At 45.6% G+C, this 25,210-nt stretch overlaps 1 protein-coding gene and 1 long non-coding RNA gene across 3 annotated transcripts in view; both read left to right on the top strand.

The window, feature by feature from the left end:
• LOC117868032 (cystathionine beta-synthase-like) overlaps positions 1–10,164 on the top strand; it is a 47,327-nt gene extending 37,163 nt beyond the window's left edge. For both annotated transcript variants that reach the window (XM_034753618.1, XM_034753626.1), the window contains exons 11-16: positions 1,677–1,782; positions 2,519–2,590; positions 4,421–4,555; positions 5,697–5,805; positions 6,375–6,459; positions 9,866–10,164. In XM_034753618.1, the coding sequence (XP_034609509.1) occupies positions 1,677–1,782; positions 2,519–2,590; positions 4,421–4,555; positions 5,697–5,805; positions 6,375–6,459; positions 9,866–10,026 (668 nt within the window). In that variant the 3' untranslated portion in view covers positions 10,027–10,164. The remainder of the gene's footprint in view (positions 1–1,676; positions 1,783–2,518; positions 2,591–4,420; positions 4,556–5,696; positions 5,806–6,374; positions 6,460–9,865) is intronic.
• Positions 10,165–16,635: 6,471 nt separating this feature from the next.
• LOC117871186 lies at positions 16,636–24,290 on the top strand. The gene is made up of 3 exons (XR_004644176.1): positions 16,636–17,070; positions 19,758–20,299; positions 24,056–24,290. It is a non-coding gene; the product is annotated as an uncharacterized LOC117871186 (long non-coding RNA).
• The last annotated feature ends 920 nt before the right edge of the window (positions 24,291–25,210 follow it).

The raw sequence follows: 25,210 nt of genomic DNA, 5'->3' as shown, positions 1-25,210 counted from the left end.
GGCCAGATGCTCATGGGTTCAAATCCAATACCAGCCAGTACGTGGGCTCATGCTGACAGCTAAAGAAGTAGTGAGAAACCACAACTTCCATTGAAGTCAAGGGAGCTGCAGGTGCTCGGCACCACTGAAAAATCAGGCCTCTTTTATTTAGATGCCTACATTTGGATTTAGGTGCCTAATTTTAGGCACCTAAGTCTGAAAATGTTACCTTGGTATATATGTAACACAAGTATATAAGAAGCACATTTTAAAAGGTATTTTGGCTCCTGATTCCCATTGATACCAGTGGGTGTTAGGCACATAAGTACCTTTAAAAATTGGCCTTAAGTGTCTTCCAACACTCAAGGTTATCTCCAGAGATATGTTTCCACATTTCAAAAGACAGCATCTGCAAGTCTAAAGAAAATTGCCATATAAATGATAAAATAACAATCTATGACTAAACTTAACTCCTAATGTCTGAGATTTCATGTGATAGACAACAAAATAAGGACTTTTTCTACATTTGCTAGAGTACTGCTAGTTTACAAAACTGACTTACTTGCGCCTGATGAAGTGGGCATTCACCCATGAAAGCTTATGCTCCAATACTTCTGTTAGTCTTAAAGGTGCCACAGGACCCTCTGTTGCTGAATTACTACAACTCACTCATTTACAAAATGTCACTTGCAACTACATGTAAGACTCCTCTTCAGAAGTGTTACATTCATACTGTAATTCCTTTTGCGGTCAATGGTGTCACACCAAGACCAAATTTGGTTCAGAAATCCGAAGTGCACATGGACTGAGGACTATTATGACCCTTAGTCTTTCCTAAGCTGAAATATTAGCAGGTGAGAAGCCAATATTACCTGTGAGAAGCCAAGGACCTTTTTTTGAGTTACACACAGGAAAACGAAAACACACAGATGCACACGTGCGCACACACACACGCATTCACGGCCCCAAACACCATCATTGGCTGGTATCCCATGTATAATTGCAATTTTAATTTTCCTTCTTTTCGACCATTTATTTAAAGTGCACTAAGCACCTGTAAAATGTGTTAGCTCAACAGCTCTGGAGAGTGAAATGTTCTCTGTACCAACAAAACAAGGACAGCATGGGCAAGTTGCTCCCAGCCCCCCTGCCCCTCACCTGAAAGGGCCATCTCAAAGGCTGGAAGGGAATTTGGTCTCTCTGGCTAGACCCTCAAAGATATGAAATCAATGGAAGTTAGATGCTTACATACCTTTGAGGAACTGGGGCCGTGCCCTTTCAATCCTTGTCCTCCCTGCAGACACTGCTCCCAGAGTGATGATGGGGCCATTTGTGATGGGGCCACAAACTGGACTAGAATCACCACTCCCATAATCCATTCAACAGCCCTCACCTGCACATTCTCCTTTGGTCACTACCTGGTCTCTGTTGGAGCTAGGGGCTTACAAGAGTATAGGTCTGATTCTCCTCTCCCGTACACCCGTGTAACTGCACCGGCTTTATTGGAGTTATGCCTGATACACACTGGTGCCGGTGAGAGGAGAATCATGCCCTAAAGGTTCAGTGTCCCATTACCGAACCCTGACCCAACTGTCCCCTGCCAGTCACTGCAGGGGCATTACCCTAGGCCACTCTGTGATGATATGTTATTGTGCTGTTAGCTCTTGTGTGTGTCTATTTTCTTGTTCATTCGTCAGGTGGCAGCTCCGGCAGTGCAATGTCTATTGCTGTGAAGGCTGCCAGGACTCTGACGGAGGGTCAGCGCTGTGTTGTCATCTTGCCCGACTCCGTCAGGAACTACATGTAAGACTCCTCTTCTGTAGTGCTTCCGACCTGCTGCTTTCACCAAGGTGACAGCACTGCAGGGTTCAGCCATAGCAATGGAAATAACATTCACGGACCAAATGAGTAATGTGGCCATACAAAAGCTTTGCTGTCACATCGCCAGTTCTTCTCTGTGGCAGAGGGGAAATTACCTCCATCAGTCAGTAGAGGAGGAAACACTATGGACCCACTTCACTATTCTGTTTTGCCAGTGTAACACCACTGAAAGCAGGCACATGTAAATCAATGGAATTACACCAGCATAAAACTGGAGTGGTGAATGAGACCATAAATAAGGAGTCAATTTATCTTCCTCACGGCGGGGGGGGCTTTGCAATCCTCACATGGACATTAACATAAGAGTGCAAAACATTATAGTGTAATGGTAAGAGCAAAGGGCTGGGAGTCAGAACGCTTGGATTTTATTTCACTCGTCACTGACATACTCTATTATGCTCCAGGAAAAATCACCTAGGCTGAAATTTTCAAACTTGGGTGCTTAAACTTAGGCACCTAAATAACTGGTGTAATTTCACCTGCTCCTCCCATTCACCTCAAAAAGGGCCAACATCAGCTGATTGCTCAAAGTATGGGAGCCATGGTGAAACATTAAGGCCTAATGCGTTTAAATCTCTCCTCCTCACCCCCCCCCCCCTCGAATTTCTTGCTGGGTGCATTGCAAACTTCTTCCTTGTTCTTTGCTGATGATTTCTAGGTCCAAGTTCTTGAATGATAGGTGGATGGGCAAGAATGGATTTCTAAAAAATGTCCAGGAACACAAGCCTTGGTAAGGTTCTACTTCCTTCTACACTAACTGCCCTCATTGCTAGGGAAATAATCACTCTGCGTTTGGAAATGATCATCTATTTTTAATTTTCTTTGAATAATTCAGTCCCTTTGAAAAGTTAATCTAGGCCAGGGGTTCTCAAACTTCATTGCACCGTGACCCCCTTCTGACAACAAAAATTGCTACATGACCCCAGGAGGGGGGACTGAAGCCTGAGCCCGTCCTACCACCCTGGTGGGGGGAGATGGAGGCAAAGCCAAAGCCCCACTGCCCCAGGGACAGAGGGAAGCCCAAGCCCAGGGGGCTTCAGCCCCAGGCAGGGGGCCCGTAATCTGAGCCCCACTGCCCAAGGCTGAAGCCCTCAGGCTTTGGCCCCGGACAGTGACTCTCTTTCAAATGTTGGTTTCCCTGTTCGTTGGTCTAGTCCATAAAGGAGGAGTTTATTTTCTGCAGAAATTAATTCTTTCATACTGACCAGGCTCTTGTGTCTGTCTGCAGTGAAGAACAATTTGGAATGAATTTCTAGGTCAGTGTCAAATGTCCTCCCCAGCAAGGCTGCTCTCAGCAGATCTGTGGTGACAATTGTCATAGACAATAGAGATGAAGGGCCCTTTTAAATATCTCCGTTTTCTATTCAGGCAGGAAACATAAAGTTTCCGTTTTAGATTAATGGATTCTAAGGGCACAAGGCATCATTGTGATAATCTAGTCTGACCTCCTGCATAACCCAGGCCATAGAATTTTGCCAAGTGATTCTTGCAGTGGAGGGAATTTAGTCTTCTCTACTACATAAGTGAACACTTTTGAGCCCAATGACTCATGGGGGTACTACAGCATAGTTTTTAGAAAGACAGTTAATCTCAGTTTAAAGACTCCGAGTGATGATGAGTTTACCACATCCTTTGGGATGTTGCTCCAAAGGTTAATTAAAAGAGTTGTATCTTATTTCCAGTCATGGGTGGTGGGTATCATAGACTGGGGGAGGCTGAGCCTCCCCAAACAACCAAGCATGGCCCTGCCCGTGCTCCACCCCCAGTCCGCCTCCTGCTTCTGGGCTCTGCGGCTCTTCCCCTGTGCCATGGCCCAGGCTCGGGCTGGGCCTGCACTGCCCGCCCTCCTGGGGCTATGGGAACTGCGGGGTGGCCCTCCAGGGCTGAGGGCACTAGCCTGAGGCAGGGGCTGGTGGCTGCAGTGGTGGGGGCTCTGGGTTCCAGGGGGGCATGGAAGGGGTGGGGCCTAGGGTGGAAGGGGTGGGACTGGGGGCTAGCCTCCCTAAGCCAGCAGTTCACGCGCCGCTCATGTTTCCAATTTGAGTTTTTCTAATTTCGGCTTACAACTATCAGATCTTGCTTTGCCTTTGTCTGCTAGATTGAAGGACCCTTTAATGTCAGATGACTTCTGACTTGCAGATTTCCTTCCATTCAGAGAGAACAGGAATATCCAAACCTTCTTCCAGAAGCCATACCTGCTGTGTTGTAGGACTCTCTTTTTGTGCTGGGGCTACATGCTCCAGGCCTTAAGAAACCAGGGTAGAAATGAAAGAAGTGAAGTCAAGTGAGAATACTCCCCTTCGTACAGTTAAGCACTTGCTTAAGGGCTTTGGTGGATCAGGGACAGCATGCTCAGCGCTGCAGGCTCAAGCCCTGAGTCAGGAGTGACACTTGCCTGAGTACACATCTGAGCTCAAGTGTGGTGACCTCAGTCTAAATCTGCCTATACTGTCTGTATCTGAGAGAGCTCTGTCTAAACAAGACGAGGAGCAGCTCAGACTCAGCCTCACACATGCCTCACGCTTGTGAAGAACAATAAACTGCTGTCATTTTCCTATAGGTGGTGGAATGTCAAGGTGCAAAAGCTGAATCTCTCGGCCCCTCTGCTTCTTGTCCCAGAAGTCAACTGTCAAAAGGCAATCGAAATCCTCAAGGAGAAGGGCTACGCCCAGGCGCCAGTGGTTGCTGAATCTGGGTATCTCTTTTACTGGCTGGGTGGAGGATTATGTGAATGAATAACAGCAATGAGGAAACCAATGACAAAATATTTTATAGTTGTACAATAAACCTGATTCATTTAGTCCCTTCAATACACTTTTTAATGTACCATTTAAAAACCTGTACGGTAAAGTGAAAAATAATGACACGGGCCTAATCCTGAGAGATTAGTGGCATGGGAGTTGCACATGCTTAGCACCTCTTAGGATCAGCTCCCTATATTGTTTCAAATCCTCATTTTTGCTATAGTCAGTAATAACAGATGTGGCCCATCAAGGAAACATTACATAAATTAGCAAAGAGAAGAACTGGCCAGATCCAACTCCCACTGACGTCAATGGGTGTTGGACCAGGCTCCTAATCAATAAGTGTACAGTAAAGGTAAGGCATAGATATGAAACTCACTGGTAAATGACAGCAAGTGCCCATTGGCTGACTTTTCTTCAAATGTTAAATCCTGAGCTGCAAATTTCAGACAATAATTGCTGTTAAAAACACTTTATTAGGGAGAGGATCCTCCTCTTGCGGATGCATGTTTTAATGAAACAGCTACAATAGCAGCTGGGGGTATACAATGGAGTCCCTCACTGGCTAAACAAGTTGAGCTTTTCCTACAGCACAGTGTGTCTCAGCTAATAATGATCTGGCCCCAGGCTCTGGTTTGGAGATGGAACGTTCCCAATCTGAAATTGTATCCCCATCTCTCCATATTAGCATCTAAATGTTGTGCTGTTATTATTTCCTTGCTATGTACTTTGCTTGGCTGCTTCCTCCCATACCAGATGGTACAGAAATATGTTCTCCTGCGGTGGAAACTGAGTCTAGTACAGGAGGATAGGCTCATCCCATAGCCCAGGAAGGGAGGAAGAAAGAGATGACCCAACAGTGAGCTGATTTTCTCAGCTTTGTTTTTACTGTGACACTCCAACAAATGACAGTCCGGAAGACGTGCACCCACTAAAAGATGCTTGGATGAACTAAGGGCCACCTCCTTCTCCCAGTGAAGGCAGGAAATTTTGTCATTAACTTCAAAGGGAGCAGGATTGGTCCCTAAAAACTGTTTAGCCGTTTGACCACCTCAAGCCTGACCCTTTGCAAATCTTGCTGTTCTCTTACAGTCACATTCTGGGAATGGTGACTCCCAGTAACATCCTCTCCTCCGTGCTGGCTGGAAATGCTCAGTTCTCAGATCCAGTCATCAAGGTCATCAGTGACCAGTTTTCAAAGGTATTACAGTTATTATTGACTTGTTTCAAATAGAACCCAGAGGTGAGCTAGGCACCTCCTAACACAGAAAGAAGGCATTATCCCCACTCCAAGGACTGATTCCATATATAGCCTGTGTTTCTGAAGCATTCCACTGTATGGCTTGTCTAATTACAAGTTAGATTATGCCAGGCTTTCTGCAGATGTGCAAAGGAGGGAGAGCAAAAGGGGTATTCCCCAATTTCTCTGCTGCCATGCAAGGTCTGGGGATGACTACTATCACTGGGCCAGATCCTCAGGTGGTATAGACTGATGTAGCTCCAGTGGGGTTAATGGAGCTACTCCAAACTATACCTGGTGAGGACTTGGTCCTTTGGGCTTGTTTTTGTGTTTCTCCTGCACTCCCCAAAGCTCCAGGAAGTGCTGCGTCTGCATCAACACACCTGTGCCTTCTGATATTCCCTTCCTCCACCTCTATACTGCCCCCAGCACAGGACTGTGCTTTAAGAGTAAGACTTGGGTCCCTAATGCTGTCACAAAGTGAAGTGTTTAAATGCCCTTTTTCTTTTTTTTTGGTCCCTTCTCTTTAGATTAGCCTGGATGACAACCTCGGAAACCTCTCTAGTATCCTGGAGAATGATCATTTTGCTATAGTTGTACATGATCAGATGCAATGTAAGTATCTTTTAATGAGGAAAAGGAAAGAACTTCTTTAAAAGCCAAACTCTGACTTCTGCACCAACCAGATTATGTGGGCTTTGCACAGGCGTTCTCTGGGGGAATGGAATCCTCACAACAGGGCAGAGCAGGTGGGCAGTAGCACCTGCAACCCTATGCTCCTCCTGCATGAGGGATTTTTCCCCATCACTCAGCAGAGTCATGGATCCACCGGCCATTCATCCCTCTCCAAAGCCCCACGCATGGTAGCATGAAGAGAGGCAGGGTGAGCCTGAAATACTAAGGTTCTTATTCTGATTATTTAACTTGCTCTACAGCTGGACACAAACAGATTTATTTTAGTGATGCCCTCATGGCTATGGTAAAGTGTCATTTCTTGGCCAGATGATCAAAAGAGGAAGCCTGATCTGTGGTAAAAAGGCACCAGACTGAGACTCAGGAAGTCAGAGTTCAAGTCCCAGCTCTGCTGCGGACTGTGTGCGCAACCATGGGCAATTCGCGCAGTCTCTGTGCCTCAGTTTCCCATCTCTAAACCAGGGATAACAGTACTGCTTTTTTCTCACCTGTTGTCTGTTGGCATTGTAGGCTCTTCAGGGGAGTGTCTGTTCTTTACTATGTTCATGTACAGCACCCAACATAACAGTGTCCTGATCCCAGCTGGAGCCTTTGGCCAGGATTGTAGTAACACAGCCGCCATGGCTGAGTCCCCCCATCTCTGTGCAGCAGCAGCTGCAGAAAGGAGTTTGTGTGGTAATGCTGTTGAGAGCAGTGTTAATACCCCAGTGGATTCCTAATAGGAGACCTGAGGAGACGCGTACCACTGAGAACGGAGGAGCTGCCAGAGTGCCAGAGAAGAGGCGCTTGCTAAGGGGACCGCACTCCCCACTTCCCTGCCCCTGGGCTTGAACCCAAGAGCTCCTGTACGTTTGTGCAGATGGAAGGGAGAGTGCTCTCTCTTGTCACTTGCTCTTTAAGATAGCAGGGGTTGGGTGGGGCAGCTTGCTTAGCTGTGAGAAGGAGGGAATCCTTCGTCGGACTTCAGAGTGAGCCGTTTGGCCAAGGAAAGAATGACACTGATGGGCTCCACAGTGGGTATGTCTACACAGCAAAGAAAACCTTGTGGCTGGCCCATGCTGCTCGACTCAGGCTCACGGGGCTAGGGCTGCGGGGCTGTTTCATTGCTGTGTAGAGATCCGGACTCGGGCTGTGCCCTGAACTCTGGGAGCGCCCACCTCACAGGGCCCTAGAGCCCAGGCTCCAGCGTGAGCCCAGATGTCTACATAGCAGTAGTACTACCATCTCCTGGTCACTCTGCTCACCAGGAACTGAGCCAGCCCGTGTGTGCAAGGCAGCACTCCATGGCTCTGCCCAGAATCATGGTACCAACCGTGCTCAGGTCTGGGCTGAATTTTCCAATTTGGAGATGAGACCTGACGGGCAGTTCCTCCTGGTGGAGTTGCAGCGGAACCTGGCCCTCTCCTCCACCCTGAGTAGCGTTCTCCAGGGCAGTCTGGCTCCAATCAGTCTAGAGCCCCATTGGGCTGGGTGCTGTACAGATATAAAGTAAATGATAATGCCTGCCCTGGAGAGCCTCTGTAAATGATAAAGTCGAGTTCTCAGGTTATGTACACACTACAGCTTAGGTCAGTATAAGTTATGTCACTCAGGTGTGAATAAGCCACCCCCTGAGTGAGGTAAGTTACACCAACTTAAGTGTCAGTGTGGACAGTGCTATGCAGGTGGGAGAGCGTCTCCTGCCGACATAGCTGCCACCACTCATGGGAGCAGGAGTAATGAAGCCGACAGGCGCACTCTTTCGCGTCCACTTAGAGCAGCTACATTAGAGAGCTTATGGTAGCGCAGCTGCATCTGTAGTGTAGCCAGAGCCTCAGCAAACTGTTTCCACAAAGGGGATAATTCCTTAGGCTTTGCTCACACTTAAAAAGTTTTGCCTCTTTACCGATGCTGCCATAGAGCAGTGAAACCTTCCTAGTGTAGACGCAGTTATACTGGGCTAAAAGTGGTGAGACTGGCGTAGCTTCTTCTGGCTCAGGGAAATGAAATAACTTAAACCAGTATATAGTCCCTTATGCTAGTATAACTGCATCCACACAAGGGTTTTTAGAGATCTACCTGTGTTGGCAAAAATAACACCCCTTACCACATAGTTATGTGGTAAAAATTTGTAAGTGTAGATGATGCCTTCTCTTGTGGGAGGTGCTTTGTTTAAGATTTCACTGCTCCAACAAAGCAGTCAAGCTAACTGCTCTCTGGATAACATTAGAACTTCAAAAAGAAGAACAGGGGTACTTGTGGCACCTTAGAGACTAACAAATTTAGGTGCCACAAGTACTCCTGTTCTTCTTTTTGCGGATACAGACTAACACGGCTGTTACTCTGAAACCTGTCATTAGAACTTCAGGGTGTAATTAGGCTGATTTTATGGTTGAACAATGTTAAATGTACAGCCCGCTCATGCACATGAGCTAGTGAAATAGCGTGCCATGTTGGTTTGTTCGCCTGCAAGGGGCTCAGGCCAGCATGCTGAACTCAGACCCTGCAAATCCATATGCATCTCCCAACACAAGAAAATCAAGCAATGGCTCTGTGAATCCCTCTGTGATTATACTTCCTCTGTGGGAAGGGGAGGCTGGCCATCAATCTCAGCTGTGGAGGGTTGAAAAAAAACAGGTATTTTTCTGTAAAATATTAAGACCAAAACAATTTGATTTTAAAATGTTTCTGGGAGATTTGGGCGGGGAGGTTCATAAAAAAAAAATAAAATTTTCACTGAAAAAAATGGTGGTGGTAGAAAAACTCAGCCAGTTAAACTCACCTCACTTTTTGAACACTTTTCGTAGTCAACAGGTGCTATTTTAGTCTGACCACAGTTCACCCTGTTTTTATTACTTTCCTCCCATCCCTCCCAACATATACTTCATTCTTTGATTTAGACACCCTCACCTGCTTTTTATTTGTTTGCTTTTAAGAGGACACGTGTTTTAAAAAGTTACACTTTATTGCACTTTATATCGATTGGTAGTGGTGTGGTACAGCACTATGTCAGCTGCAATGGGGGCCAAGGGTTGTTTATAAATACAGTTATCTCTGCTGCTGTTAAAGATTGTCATTGATTTGGGATGGGGAATCATTGGAACAAAAGTCTCATAAGGTCAAGTGACAAATTAGACTCCTTGTAGTGGTAAAGAATTCACTGTTGCGCAATACATCCCTGATGTGACCCGATTGACTGCTGTGAGAGGTTGCGCCTGGAATCCTCTTTAGTAGAATCATAGCAGGGATGATGCTGGCCTGTTTGAGGTCTTATCTTTATAAAAATCACAGCCATTTCTGGACTGCTTTTTCAGATAACCCAGTAATGTACTTTGCTATGTGCTTTCAGACATTGGAGATGGCAGTTATGCCAAGAAGCAGATGGTGTTTGGAGTGGTGACGGCCCTGAATCTCCTGAACTTCATTACCCGAAAGGACAAGAGCCAGCAACAAAAAGTTGCTTCATCAAGGGGCTCTATTGCCTCAGATGAATCTGAAATAAGCCACTGAAGATTTTTCAAAATTATGAGGCTATGATTTTAATTGACTAATCCTCGGTCCCATACATTTGACCGCATCTGAAATGACATCAAAGGAATCTGTGGATCAGGATGATCTGACTAAAGAACAAAGTTTAATTAAAATACTGAGATAATATTATAACACAACATTGGGGGGATGGTGAGGGAGTTAATATATGGATCTTATTGCACAGATTTTGTAAGACTTGTCTCTTGCTGTTTCATGGTTAATTAACACCTTCTAAATGTTAATTAACACCTTCTCCCACTTCAATAGATGCATGATTATGGCTGGGGCTGGAGCCATGATGGGAGAAGCTCCAGCCCTCTCCCAAATTTCATCCCTGGCTGGGGGAAACCCCTGCTGATTGGCTGTCTTCCCCACTCACCACCCTTCTGGAGAAGAGCAGCCAATCAGAGCTACTGCAGGCAGAGTTTCTCTCCTCCGTCCCTCAGGGGCAGACCCTGTTCTTACAGGAGGGGAGAAGAGAGCATGTAGGACCCAGCAGGTTAGGGCAGCTCTGCTTCCTTTCACTCCGGTGAACAATGGAATGGCTCCTCTGCTCCTCCCCCATTTGCCCTCCATCCCTGCCACACCTGGACTGGGAAGGAGAAGAGGGGACCCTGAAGCAGCCCCCACATCAGGGCCTAGGAGAGCGGGGTGAAGACTCTCAGGTGCTGTAGGAAGAGCACAGGTGAGGCTGGTGGGGCTGAATTGATGTGGGGAACGAGGGAATGGGCAGAACCAATGCAGGAGCTACCAGGGGGACAGGATTGGTATGGGAGTTGAAGGGCAGGATTATTTCCTGAACATGGGTTGTGCAGATGGGGAGGGGAGAGCTCCTGTAGCAAAGGCCAAAATCCCCTTACCCAGGACCTTTGGGAGAATGGCCAGCACTAATTGTCACCTAGACACACTGGGGATGGGCAGGGGGAGCTCCAAACTCAAAAGACAGCCCAAAAAAGATAACAATGTAATCTTTTATTTTAAAAAAATCATGATTTTGGGGCCAATTAATTATTTTTGGGGTCTGATGTGATTTTTGAAACTTTGGAGTCCATTCCAGGAGCTGTTAGCAGAGTTCAGAAGAGCCACTTGTTAGAGCTGCAAAAACACAGAAGGAATTAAGTGCACAGCAAGAGAAGAGTAAACAAACGAAATCACTTTTGCAGCCCAGTTTAGGGGAATAGGCACAATTGCTTCAGGCATGTGCTGTGGACAGATTGAGAGAGGAGCAACTACTTTCAGTTTTAGCTTTTCCTAAACGACAAGTCTGTGTTTTTAATCTAATCTAGAATGTACAAGGTTTTTGATAAATGATGAAGTATTTATGGTTAGGAATGGTGTCTGCTGCTTTTTGTTTGCTGAGTTATACACAATACATCAAATCTTTTGCAAGTATTTGGGTAAGTGTTTGTTCACATCTGGTTTATGGCCAAAAAAGCAGACCACCCCAAGAAGCTGTCCTCTTAATATTTCCCACTAGAGCTAGAACTGGAAATCTCAGGAGATCCTTTGCAGAATCAGGAAGTTCAGACAGTTTGGGATGGCCTCCACACCAAACCCAAAAACCATGGTGGGGGTAGGGGGCGGGAGCAGAGAGGAGGGGGAATAACAAAATGTGATAAAGTCTCTCTTCCAAAACCAGAGAGGGCATCCTGAAGAACAATGTTTGTTACCTGGATGGAGACTTAGGGCTTGTCTTCATGTACAATGCTACAGTGGTGTAGTTAATCCATCTCCCCGAGAGGCAGTAGCCATATTCATGGGAGAAGCTCTTCCATCGACACAGCGCTGTCTACACAGGGGGTTACGACAGTATAACGATGTCACTCAGGCGTGTGGATTTGTCACGCCCCAAGCGACATAGTTATACCACTACAGGTCTGTAGTGTCGCCCTGGCTTTAGGGCTTGTCTATGCTTATAGCACTGCAGCACTTAGTGAAGATGCTACCTATGCTGACAGGAGAGCTTCTCCCATTGGCATAGTTAATGCAGCTCCCTGAGAGGCAGTAGCTAAGGCGACGGGAGAAGCTCTCTGTCGCCATAGTGCTGTCTACACTGGGAGTTAGGCTGGTATAACTACATCACTCAGGGTTGCAGATTTTCCACACCCGTGAGTGACGTAGTTAGGCTGACATAAGTTGATAGCGTAGACCAAGCCTGAGGGTCAGATCCTACCCTTACTGAACTGAAGGAACCTCACCTTTGATTTCAGAGAAAACAGAATCAGGCCCTTGCTGGTGGATTTTTTTCTCTCAAATTCATCCAGAGAATGATTTCATAAATTGAGAGGGGGAAAAAAATCACCAAATGAATCACAAAAACAAGAACTTTTCAGGAGGAAGGAGTGTGGCTGGCTGTATGCATGTGTGTGTGAGAGAGAGAATTCCATTTGCTGTTTGTCCAGCAGCACACAAGGTTCTGATAGCTGCAAGAAATTCTTTGTTATATATATGAAGAAAAATCATTGTACTTTATATGACTGCGTACTCAAATAAAAACAAATACAATATTTAAAACAAAAATATAGTGAATTATTTATTTGAGAGGGTTTTGCCCCTTTAGGACAAGATCTGAAACAGAGCTCAGAGGCCTGAGTCATTTGTGGTCATTAAAGAATCCATGGAATGTTTTGCAGGAGTAAAGGGGGGGATTGTTAACTCAGTGTGTTGGCCATATTCCAATGTGTGTAATTAAATTTCTCCCTGCAGTGTACAGTAGTCTTTCTGTTCTGTCCTAAACTGCTGTAGTGTTGCTGTGCACTATCTGACATATGTCACATTCCACCGTAGAAGAAGCTGCATTCCAGCAGAGGGGGTAATGATAGCTGTAGCTTAACCATGTTTCTGCAGTGACTTAAGCATGAATTTTAAGCGTGGGATCAATAGTTAGAGTTAAGATTATTATTTTTATTATTTGTATTACCATAGGGCGTAGGAGCCCAAGTCATGCTGCTTCAATCGATGCAGGATTGGGTTCAATTTAGGGTTACCATACGTCCGGATTTTCCCGGACATGTCCAGCTTTTTGGGCTTCAAATCCCCATCCGGGAGGAAATCCCAAAAAGTCGGACATGTCTGGGAAAATAGGGAGGGAGGGAGGAAGGGGCCGGCGGTGTTCGGCCGGGGGTCAGGGCAACTGGGGCTGGCGGTGCAGGGCCGGGGTCCAGCGGTGTAGGACCGGCGGTGCTCTGCCGGGGGCCGGCGCCCCAGGGCCCAAGCCAAACTGGGCGGGAGACGCCAGGGCCAGAGCCTCTTGGCCTTGGCTGGCCGGCCACTAGAGGGAGCCACTCGGCCAGACTGGGCCGCACCACGCCCCAGCGCCAGCTTACCTTCTGCCTCCCTGTTTCAGGCTTCCTGCGAACCTTTGATTCGCGGGAAGCGGGGTGCGGGGGGAGAGGAGCAGGGGGCGGAGCGTTCAGGGGAGGGGCAGAATTGGGGTGGGGCTGGGCATGGGGAAGGGGCGAAGTTGGGGCGGGGGCAGGGCCCCGTGGAGTGTCCTCCTTTTTTTAAATTAAATTATGGTAACCCTAGGTTCATTGTTTGTAAAATATTTTGGGATCCTTCTGAGTAGGATCTGAGAAAAATTCTTTATAAAAGTCATTCTCATTCATGTCTAACTCAAGGCCAAGTGTGTGCTGCCTGAAGCAAACTACCTACAATCAGTAGCAAGGCACCTTGGTTTCTGAGTAGCTGGTTTCATTTATTTTCAAAAGGAATATTCTCTCAAATGATTCAGAGCCATGAGATTGTTAACCTGTGAAAGCTGGCGTCTTTATTATCATTACCCTTGTCCTCCATGCCCTCTTGTCTGTTACAACCACATTTTGTTTGGCTTTCGACTGTAAAACCCTAAGGGCAGGAGCCATGACCTTGATCATACAATCATGAATAATCAGAATTGCAATACATTTTCTAAGGCAGACTACAAATTCTGGGGTAGACACAGGTAAATTTAAAATAAAGGATTGTATGAAATATGAAAATGAACAAATACATCCCAAACTAAATTCCTCGTGCTATTTGTTTTTATATTATATTTACTTTACGCTGTACATTTTCACTTTGGTACAGATTTTTGTAGTGACAAAGCAAAACTGTTTTGTAGACGTTATGAGTGTGGAAGAAGGTGGCTTAACTCAGACAGCCGGGTGGGGATTTTATTTGCTGGGATAGTATGTGAGGAATTTGAGATTGTGTGATAGAACCATAATGACAATACTTAGCTCTTGTATAGTATGGCTTATCTGTAGCTCTCAAAGGGCTTTACAAAGGAGATGAAATATCATTGTCTCTCACAGGCAAAAAGACTGCAGGATTAAACAAACATGGGATAGAGCAAACAAAAAACAGCAATTAGCTATTTCAGCCTTTGCCTCAGCTACACTTCCCCATGCACTTGGGGCCAATATACTGCAATTATGTAGCTAAACAACAAAACCTGTGAGCTAACAGGTCTTTCTATCTATTTTCTCTCCCCCTCTGACTGACAGCTTTTTTTTTTTTTTTTTTTTTGTATTACAGTAAAGTCTCTCCCTTTCCCACTGTTTATAGCCACAAGTGCTTTGTATACAGGGGCGGCTCCAGGCACCAGCGCACCAAGCATGTGCCTGGGGCAGCAAGCCGTGGAGGGCAGCCTGCAGGTCGCCGTGAGGGCGGCAGTCAGGCCGCTTTCGGCGGCTTGCCTGCAGGAGGTCCGACGGTCCAACAGGTTCGTCGAAGATGCGGGACGGGTGGACCTCCCACAGGCATGCCGCCAAAGGCTGCCTCACTGCCGTGCTTGGGGCGGCAAAATACATAGAGCCGCTCCTGTTTGTATAATCCTTGGTTGCAGTGGTGTTGTAGCTTTGTTGATCCCAGGATATTAGAGAGACAAGGTGGGTGAGGTAACATCTTTTATTGGACCAAGTTCCGCTGCTGAAAGCGATGAGCTTTCCAGCTACACAGAGCTCTTCTTCTGTGTAGCCGGTCAGTTTGTCTCTCCTACCAACAGAAGTTGGTCCAATAAAAGACATTACCTCACCTACCTTGTCTGTCTTGTATAACCCTCCTCACTCTGCCACCCTTCTCCTGGGCAGTGTTCCTTTACCTTCCAATCTTTTGAGAAGATGAAGCATGTTGCATGCGGTGGAGCATGGGAGGGGTTTGCAGGTGAGCTGGGAATGGGGGTGGGTCTGAGTGGTTACTGGATGATTTCAGGAGTGTGTGGCAGCTGGGGGATGGGACTGGTGCTCAAGTCAGGAGGGCTACAAACAAGTGTGACAGCTGAAAGAGGATTTTGTTAGTAATGTTGCCTAACACGCGCTGCCTGTGCTAACACAACTGAGGTGCCACTTGGAAGTTGTTAGCCACTCAGGGGTGAGTTATCACAGCAATTGCTCCTATTTGTGTGTGACTTTTGCCTTTTTTTCCTTTGGCCAATGCAGGAATTTTAAAGATTTTAACCTTTGAACTAGAGCTTAGGTGGGAGCATATTTATAATGCCACAGGGATGGCATCAGACAGGAACAATGTGAAGTGGAATTTTAAGCTTAAGGGGTGGGTGGGGAGATGAGGTGTATTTTTCTTTTCTTTCTTCCCCTATTAGAAAGGCTAAATTTGGAGACCATGTCAGGCTTGTGGCTAAAAACTAACCAGGACATTTATTTTCACAATGACTGGGAGAGCCCAATCTTGCAAACAAACACTTCAGCATTTGTGTCACTTCACTAGGAGGAGTCGCAGTGAAGTTATAGGAAGAACGTGTATAACTGTTTGCAACATCAGGCCCAAAATTCACTCCTTCAATGGGCCCATTCCTCCAAATACCCCTACTTGCAAATGCCATCTGGGGCGTGGCTGGCATGACTCAAACCACCTGCATTTACCATGAGGATCACATGCTTCCTTGCTCATTTAGGCCAAGTGTTGGGTGTTATCTAACTTGTGAAGTGCAAAGTGCTTCTCAGGTTTAAGGGGTGCACCTGAGAAAGTAAGACAGGAGACAGATGCTTAGCTGGGCTGCCCCCAGAAACTGGCACTGTAGCTGTGGAAGTTGAGACTGGAAGAGTTGTGGCACTGATGAATTAGAAAAGAGTGGGCAAAGCTTGTCCCAGCTAATAGACTCCACAGAAACAATAGACATTTGCCAGTAGCCCACCGAAAGTGGTTGGGTGAACAGAAATCCGACAGGGAGGGGGACGCTTCAAGAAGATTAGAATGGGATTAAAATTGATAGGGAGTGGGGGGGACCTTGCTCTAGGGGTGGGGGCAAATGGGGGTCACACATAATCCCTGGCAGGAAAGAGATTGGGAGTGAATGAGGAGCATGGAGGGAAAGGAAGCAAACATATCCCCTGCCATGGGGACCAAAAGGCAGGGAATCTGGTAGAGGAGCATGTAGAGTGTTCACAGCCTGTAGAATGGGGGGAAAGAATATGGCAGCCTAGCAGAGGTGGGTGTGGGGGAGTTGCAAGGACTCACAGTTAGAGGAGGATGGGAGGGTGGCGCACAGGGAGCCCCTGGAATGGGCAATGCGCTCGGCCTACAGAAGCTACCAGCTGAGTTTGTTATTCCCCAGTGTTGGATGCAGTTCAGTAGTGTTGTATATTCCTAGCTTTCGAATCATTTCTGTACGCTTGTGGATGGAAAACCATATACAAATATACACTATATTTATTGTGCTTAGCAGGCTATTAGTCTAATGGTCTTTTCAGTACTCTCAGTCAAAGTTTAAAGCGGGGTGGGGAAGGGTAGGATTGCACCACAATCTGGAATAGACTTCACAGATATACAGATCACCAAGAGAGATATAGACTAAACTGAAGACATTAGCAAGATAAAAATCTTTTTGACCACTCCCAGCCACGCATTTAGTGTTGCAAACGCTTTCCCTCCCTGTTTGTACTGCATCAAGGCTCAGAGAGCCATTGCATATAAATAGATGACCTTGCAGCTGAACTGGTATGGTTATGCTGGGAGAAAAATCAAAAGGCTGATCACCATTCCTGGGTCAAATCATCTGTCACATTTGGCATCAAGACTATCCAGGTAATTAAAACTGTTTTATATTTTAGAGCACAGTCACATATTTGATTTAAAAAAGGATCCCTTTTACTATTCTGAAATATTAATTACAAGCAGTTAATTCAATTAGAGAGGCCATTTTCCAGGAGTGTGTGGTAGCTGGGGAATGGGTCTGGAGATCAGGTCAGGAGACATGGGGTATCTTAAAGAAAATTGGACTGATCTGAGCAGAAAATTCATCTCTATGTAACTATTAACTAACAAATTTCTTTAATGTTGTATCTTTAGGGAAAATTGGTCTTGTCAACCAAACCCGATTTTATTTTTTGAAGATTACAAGTGTGGTTGACAAAGGAGACTGCATTGATGTAATATACTTAGATTTTTTTGACTTAGTACTGCACAGCATTCTGATTAAAAGCTTAGCACAAGACAATAGAAATTAAGCACACGTTAAAAGGATTAAGAACAGGCTAGCTGACAGATCTCAAAAAGTAGTTTTCAATGGGAATCACCATCTAATGGAAGTGTTTCTAAGAATCGGTTCTAAGTCTGGTGCCATTTTTATCAGTGATCTGGAAGCAAATGTAGAATCTCTGCGGAGAAAATTTCTGGATGAATCAAAGATTGGCTGACTGGTAAATAATGATGAGGACAAGGAAGCAATATTGTCACTGGTAAGCATTCAAAAATTGGAAGATTGGCTTAAAAATCATGAGAATTTTTAAAAAAATCCCTTTTGAGTTCTTATTTGCCTTTGGTTTCAGAGCCTTTAAAGGTGCATTTGGGTAATGTTTTCAAGCTTCTCTCTGCAACCATGAAGCCTAGAGAATTTCATTGAACAAAAATAAACTAAGATTCTTGGAGTCTGGTGGCACCTTAAAGACTAACAGATTTATTTGGGCATAAGCTTTCGTGAGTAAAAACCTCACTTACTCACGAAAGCTTATGCCCAAATAAATCTGTTAGTCTTTAAGGTGCCACCAGACTCCTTGTTGTTTTTGTAGATACAGACTAACACAGCTACCCCCTGATACCTAAGATTCTTGTGCATTCACATAACTCCAGGAGCTGGGGCTTTAAGAAATGCACCAAATATCACAAGCCTCATGCTAGATCAGGAGAGTGGTTGGCAACACTTGGTAAGCTGGGCCCATTCAAACAAAATGCCTTTAATACCGCCACATGCAGGCCATACCTACAGAATGGGGGACTGTATCCTGGCAAGCAGTGACTCTGAAAAAGGATTTAGTGTCAGAAAGACAACAACAGAACATGAACACCCAGTGTGATGCTGTGGCTAAAAGGGGTAATGCAATCTTTGGATGTACAAACACAGGTAGAGTGGGTAAGAGCAGAGAGGTGATTTGACCTCTGTATATGGCCTTGGCTACTAGAATATTGTGTATAGTTCTGGTGTCCATATTTTAAAAAGGATGATGAAAACTTGGAGAGGAGAAGAGCCACAAAATGATTTGAGAGCTGGAAAACATGCCTTACAGCAGGAGACTTAGAGCTCAGTATGTTTAGTTTATCGTAAAGAAGATCAGGAGATGACTTGATTACAGCGTATAAGTACTTTCACAGAGAGAAAATATTAGGTACTACAGGGCTCTTTAATTGACGATAAAGGCAGAACAAGAACCAAGGGCTGGAAGCTGAAGCCAGACCAAAAAAATTTGCCTTTCTAATCGGAATAACAGTGACGGTCAACAACCATTGAAACAAACAGAGCCGGCGTTAGGCATAAGCAGACTAAGCAATATCTTATGGGCCCGAAAGCTCAAGAGGGCCCCCTATTTGCTTTTTGTTGCCTGCTTTAGTATTAGGGAGAGGAGAGGGGAGGATATTCCTGTTTGTGGACCCCAATGGGCTAGCATCAGCTCTGGGAACAAACTTCAAATAAAGACTGCCTTTCTAGAAGATCTGCTTTAACCAAAACACAAATGATTGGGCTCAATACAGGGGTAACTAGATGAAATTCTATGGCCTGTACCGTACACAGGGTCAGAGTAGGTGATCTAATGATCCCTCCTGGCCTGAAAAAATCTCCAAATCTTGTAACACGACACTTTATTGAAGTAGGCAGTGACATGCAAATTAAAAATGACCAAACCAGCTTTTATAAATAGACTTAAAAGTTTAATATTTAGATGTTCTCATCCTTAAAGCACTTTGTGAATTACATCACTCCTCTGAAGTAGGAAAGTAAATTTTATCTCCATTTTTATAAATGGGGAAACTGAGGCAAGGGGATTAAGTAATTTGCCCAAGGTTAAAGAGTGTAAGTGGCAAAGCCAGCATTAGCTCTCATGGTCCCTGGCTCCCAGTACAATGATCAGTCCATTACAACAGACTAACTTTGAGTCCATTCTTGAGGAGAAACCCAGAACTGGAACGCTGGCCTTGCCGGGTAAGTAAAGAAAGAACTAATTGAAGCTCTCTGGGGCAGGGGTTTTTGTTTTGTTCTGTGCTTTGTACAGCAACTAGCATGGTTGGCCTGGGGGCACGAGGTGCTATCGCTACACAGATTATAATTACAATAGTACAGCTGACCAGTGAGTAACTATTTCACGGGAACGTGACCATTTGCTTTCAGTAGCACAGTTCCACACAGAACGCTTACATTTACAATTGTATAAGTGACTCAAGTGTCTGAAGCAGCAATTTCTGCTCTTGCTCTTTGCTTCTCTCTCTCTCTTTTTAAATAGAAAACATGAAGCCTGAACACTTGCTTTGCCAGTTGCTGGGCTGCTTTCTGCTACCCACAGCTGCCTGTAAACCCTTGAAAGCAGACTGCACTCGTGTCAAATGTAGCCCCTGCCCTGACCAACACACAGCGGTGACTGCGGAGAAGAACTGCTGTGCTATATGTGCCCCTCCATGTTCCTGTCCAGATTACCAGCAATTGGAATGCGCCATGCAAGGCTACGAGGATGGAAACGTCCCTGTGGGGAAATCTTTCCACATAGACTTTGCCACCCGACTCTGCACCTGTGTTTCTACAGGGAATATCTCTTGCACTTCAGTTTGTCCTTCGGTTTCACCTACATGCAAGGAGACCGGAAGCCCTCCTGATGGCTGTCCCCAGTGTGTATGTCCCATTGACAATGACAGAATCGTAATTGCTGGCAGCACCATCCCCAGGGACAGTGAGATGTGTGTATGTCCCCCTGAGGGAGGCAAACTACTCTGCACCCCAACCACCCCTCAGCCCACTACAGTCTAACAATGAAGAGGCTCTGTTCTCCAAGTAAGCTAAGGATTGTAGGAGGGCAAAGCTTTTTGTTATTAGAATATAAGAGAACTCCCATTATATCTGTGGGCACCCTTATGGAAAATCCTATAGAATGTACAAGAAAATAATTATCTTGCTATAGGTGTTTCAAACTCTCCTATAAAATGGAATAGTGATGTATAGTCTTGCTATAGAATTGCATAGGGCTAAAAAAGAAACAAAAACTATAAAAAGGCATGCCATTCTCTATTAAATCTCAAAACCAGCTCCAAACATTTATAGTAAGTTATTATTTTCTGTTATAACCTATAGGCATTCTCCATGATGGTGTCCAGGAATGTTTGAGTGACTGCTGATAGAACATAAATGTAAAAAAAAAAAGCAACTATTTATATATTTATAAGATGACTATACTTTTGTGTGTGTGTGTGTATAGTTGGTGTAGATAGCAAATTTTCTAGACCAGCTGTCAGCCTCAGGCCTCATATAACTTTTAATCTTCAGTATAAATGTTTTGGCCCCATCTCAGAATGAGATGAGGGGCAAAACAGTGTATTTTTCCATATTAAAAATCATCTTATAATGGTTTTTATATAAGAAGCTCTCACACCTCCATACTTTGGAGCATGGCGTTGCCATTTGGCGGAGGGATCACCCTGATGTAAGAGCTGTGCCTTTTGCCTTCTCCCATGAAACTCTGCCCTAATCTGGCCAAGTTATGAGCCTTTGATAACCTCGGTTTGCAGATGCTCAGTGGAGATATGATAGATTCTTTGAAGATTTTTGTCTGGGCTGAGTATGCTTTAACGTGGTCTCCAGGTGCTCTCTGCAATTGCTGCTCCAAGGCTATGGTTCCAGGGACCAGTACTGCAAGAAGGGACAGTTTCTTGTACCATAGGGGAGGTGAACTAAGGGTCCATGGGTAACCTGCGTTCTGTCATTTCCCAGTGCTTGATGGTGCAACCTTATCATTCTTTGTGTTTTCTATATAATTTCCCTTGGTGTGCCCTTGTACAGAAATAAAGTATCAGTTTCCATTCATTACTGTACACCTCCTGGCAACACAAAGGACTGTAGGGTCTGCTGCAGCAAGCTTACTACAAGAAATGTCTCTCCACATAAGAGCCCAGTTATCCTCCATCCACCTGTGCCTCTCCTCCAGCTACAAGAAAAAGGTCACAGCACAACTTTATTTTATATATCTAAACATGACCGTCCACCACCGTCAGTAGGGAATGAGCTGCAGAGAAATTTTTAATTTTCTTCTTTGAATCCCAATAAAAGCAATTTTAATGTTCATCTTCAGTGTACTTGTACATCATTATTCATTAGCCCTTATTACTAGTGGACAGACAAATCTCTCTAGCTAACACACAGGACTTAAGCTAAACTTCTGGCCAAAGCACACCAAGGAGGTTTTAAAATTTAGTGTCTTTCTTCTTTCCTCCCTAATCTTTTTCCATGTCCTTCTCCACTTCCACGGCTGATCCCAGCTGAAATCTGAAAGTCGAGAGCGAGGCTGTCGTTCTTACAGTGTTTCTGACTTAACCAGCCCCAAGAGACAGCCTTGCTTGCTAGTATAGAGTTTGACTAGCTATCTGTTCATACAAGATTTCAAGGAAGAGAGTTTCAGATATGCTTTAAACAAGCACCTGCCTATTAGAAAACATCAAAGTCAAGCCTCAAGGCCTTTTGAGGTTCACCTATCCATGAAGGGAGTTGAGCAGAGGAATGGGATGAGAGGGAGTGGGTGTTGTTGCAAACTGTTACTGACTCAGCTGTTTGCAATGTTGTGGGAGCCTTGTAGGTCCGAGGACAAGAGAGACAAGGTGGGTAAAGTATTATCTTTTATTGGACCAACGTCTGTTGGTGAAAGAGACAAGCTTTCAAGCTACACAGTGTACCCTTGGGGATGTTATCCAGACATATATATCCACTAATTTTAGGTGCCCAACACAAGACATGTAAGGCCTAACAGCCCCAAGTCCCATTACTTTCAGGTGGAGATGTGTGTATTCAGCACCGCTGTAAAGCGGGACCCTTGTGTATCTCACACTTGTTACAACAAAAGTGGGGCATCTACTGTGCCTCAGGTTTCCCATGTGTAAAAATGGAGATGCCCACTTTTGGTGAAAATGAGGATATGATTGTGAGAATGCCAGAGTGAAAGGTGGGCTGTGTATTTAATTCTGAAGGCAGTTGAGGCGAGTGCTTGTTTTTTGTCTAGCCATGAGTGCTATAGGCTAGGGCTAGTTCCTGTGAAAATGTCACCTGTGGCCACCTGCCTGCCCCAACTGGTCACCACTTTCCTTGTCTCAGTGGAATGCAGCTGTAACCCAAGGGTCAGGTCACAAAAAGACTGTGTCCCTGAGATAGCCAAGACTAAGAACAGCCATAGCCCCTGTCTATACTTCAAAGGTAGGCTACTTGCGTTGCCCTATTTGTGCATGTGACTATGCTCAAATTTGGCTCTGGCCACTGTAGGTGCCCTGTTAAAACAATTCAGTTAACCCCCACCCCACATGGTGTAGGGCCATGGCCCACCTACTGAGGGGTTTGAGGGGTAGGGTGGTTTTGCTCAGCCTCAACTTTGATGGCATTGGTACAGCAAGAATTGAGAGTCTAATAGGAGAGACTAGCAGGTCCTTAGGCCCCTCCTCCCCTGCCAGTTATCCCTACTGAGATTTACTCAGTCCCTGATTAACACTCTCCCCGTTCCCCCGCAATCACCTAGAGTATCCCATGCTTACCCTCTTCTACAGTACGAGCAGAATCCTTATTCTCCCCCCTCCCTCCCTTGGAGTATGTTGACACTTAAATCTCAGTCTAGGGTTCCCTCTCTACTCACATGACTCCTCCTCCTCAACTGAGGTACTAGAGGAGGCTAGACCTTAAAAGACACCCACATGGCAAGAACACAGAGGCTTGCCACCACCTGTACCTAGCCCTAGAGCACCCATGGAAAAAAAAATTAGTAGGTGCTTAGCACCCAGCAGCAGCCAGTTCCCCCCTCTCCCCTCCCAGCACCTGCCATCTGCTAGCAGCCCTGCTCATCAACTCCTCCCCATCCCTCCTAGCGCCCACCACAATTAGCTGTTCCGTGCTGTACAGGAGGGGCTGGGGGGGGGGGAGCATGGGAGAGGGTGTGCTCGCGGGAGTGGGGTGGAACTGGGCGGGAAGAGGCAGGGCAGGGGTGGGAGTTGGGGGGAAAAGGGCGGGTGGGGGCAGATCACCCCTGGGGCCCAGAGGAAGCCTGTGCTTCTAGGAGCAAGAATCAAGGGCAGACAAGGAGATGACTCCTCTTCCTCCTTATCACTTGATGAAGTGGTGATATTAGTAAGTAACTCCACTGTCTTCCAGAGCAGATGACTTCAAGCAGTTCCAGGAACTGATGAAGCGAATTGCTGACACCCTCCAGATTCCCTTGGAGGAGATGCAGGAGTCCCACCATAAACTCCTGGAGTGGTTACATACGTCACCCTTCATGAGGCTTGCCATGCCTATCACTGATGCTCTTAAGGAACCTGCTAAGACCATTTGGCATCTCCATCGCATTGCCTGCCTGCAAGTGGGCAGATAAAAAGTATATGGCCCTACCAGGGAATTGGAATTTCTATTTTCTCACCTAGTGCCAAATTGTCTGGTGTTGTCAGTAAATGGGGCAGAGCGTGTCTGCTTAAAAGTGTTCATGTGAATACGGAATGGGAGTTTTGAAACTTACCTTTCCCTTGAGATTGTAAAGTCAATGGTACATCTGTCTGTTTTTATCAGCAGCTTCTAGTATGGAAGCCTTGAGAGGTGCCTCTTCCACACCCCAGAATGCCTGACCCTGCTGAGGAGGAGAAAGAAGAGGTGAACCTGTTCAGAAAGAGTCTGCAAGACCATGCTGCAGCAGCCCATGAACAATGGCTAAGTGGTTCAACATGACAGCATGGAGGAGGAATTCAAAGACCCTGGACAAGGTGCTGGAAGTGCACCAGGAATGAAGGCGTCTCCACAGGCAGCCAATCCAAATGCTGCAGATGCTGGTTGACGTACAGATATTTAAAAATAAATAAATAAATCACCCTTTGCAGTCCTTGAAGAACTCCACTGTCACTGTTCCCTGAGCGCGCACACAGCCACACACCACAGGGCATCACTGGCCTCATCCTCACCCCTACCATTCCACACCAGGAGCTAGCAAGGAAAACCACATTCACATACACACACTGACCTCTGACAACCACAGTTGGTGTATGTAGTCCGTTATGGTTACACATTTGTGCACTCAAATGGACTGAAATATTTACTCCCATTCCAATTTTAAAGTAGAACATTGCCTGGTTTTTTTGCACACATTGTTTTGCCCACACAATAAATTTTTATTTTTGGAGAATAAAGTTCTCTTTGATAGTCCACACCACATATTGAAGAATGCACAGCTGTACTCAAAGCAAACAGTACTTGTAAATGTACTGCATGCACCTCATAATTCATAACTTCAGGAAGACACCCTGTCATATTTATAAATGTACAGCCAGCACTACACACTTCTTAGCAGCACCCAAAGCTGGAGGTCCAGAGAAGATGACTGTGGCTGCCCTTTAAAGTGTTCTTTGAAAGCCGCTCTCAGCCTCGGAGCTTGTGATATCAGACAGCTGCTTCATCTTGACCCTGGCATCAACTTTTCCCTCTGTGCTCAGAGATATTATGCAGCGCACAACAGGCTGTTATAACCCGGTGAATATTTTTCTCACTGAGAGCCAAATGTTCCTCCAGGCTACCAAAAGCACATTTAACTGTCATTCTGCTCCTGTGGAGCTAGGAACTGAATCTTGCTTTGGTGTTGTCAAGGTGGCCAGTGTACAGCTTCCTGAGCCAGGGAACAGGGAGTAGACTGAGTCCTCCAGAAGCACTATCAGCATTTCAATGTTGCTCTGCCGG

The sequence above is a fragment of the Trachemys scripta genome, chromosome 1 (assembly GCF_013100865.1).
Source record: "Trachemys scripta elegans isolate TJP31775 chromosome 1, CAS_Tse_1.0, whole genome shotgun sequence".
Classification (NCBI taxonomy): Eukaryota; Metazoa; Chordata; order Testudines; family Emydidae; genus Trachemys; species Trachemys scripta.
The sequence above is the reverse complement of the archived record's forward strand: the minus strand, read 5'-3'. Positions and strand labels throughout refer to the sequence as shown.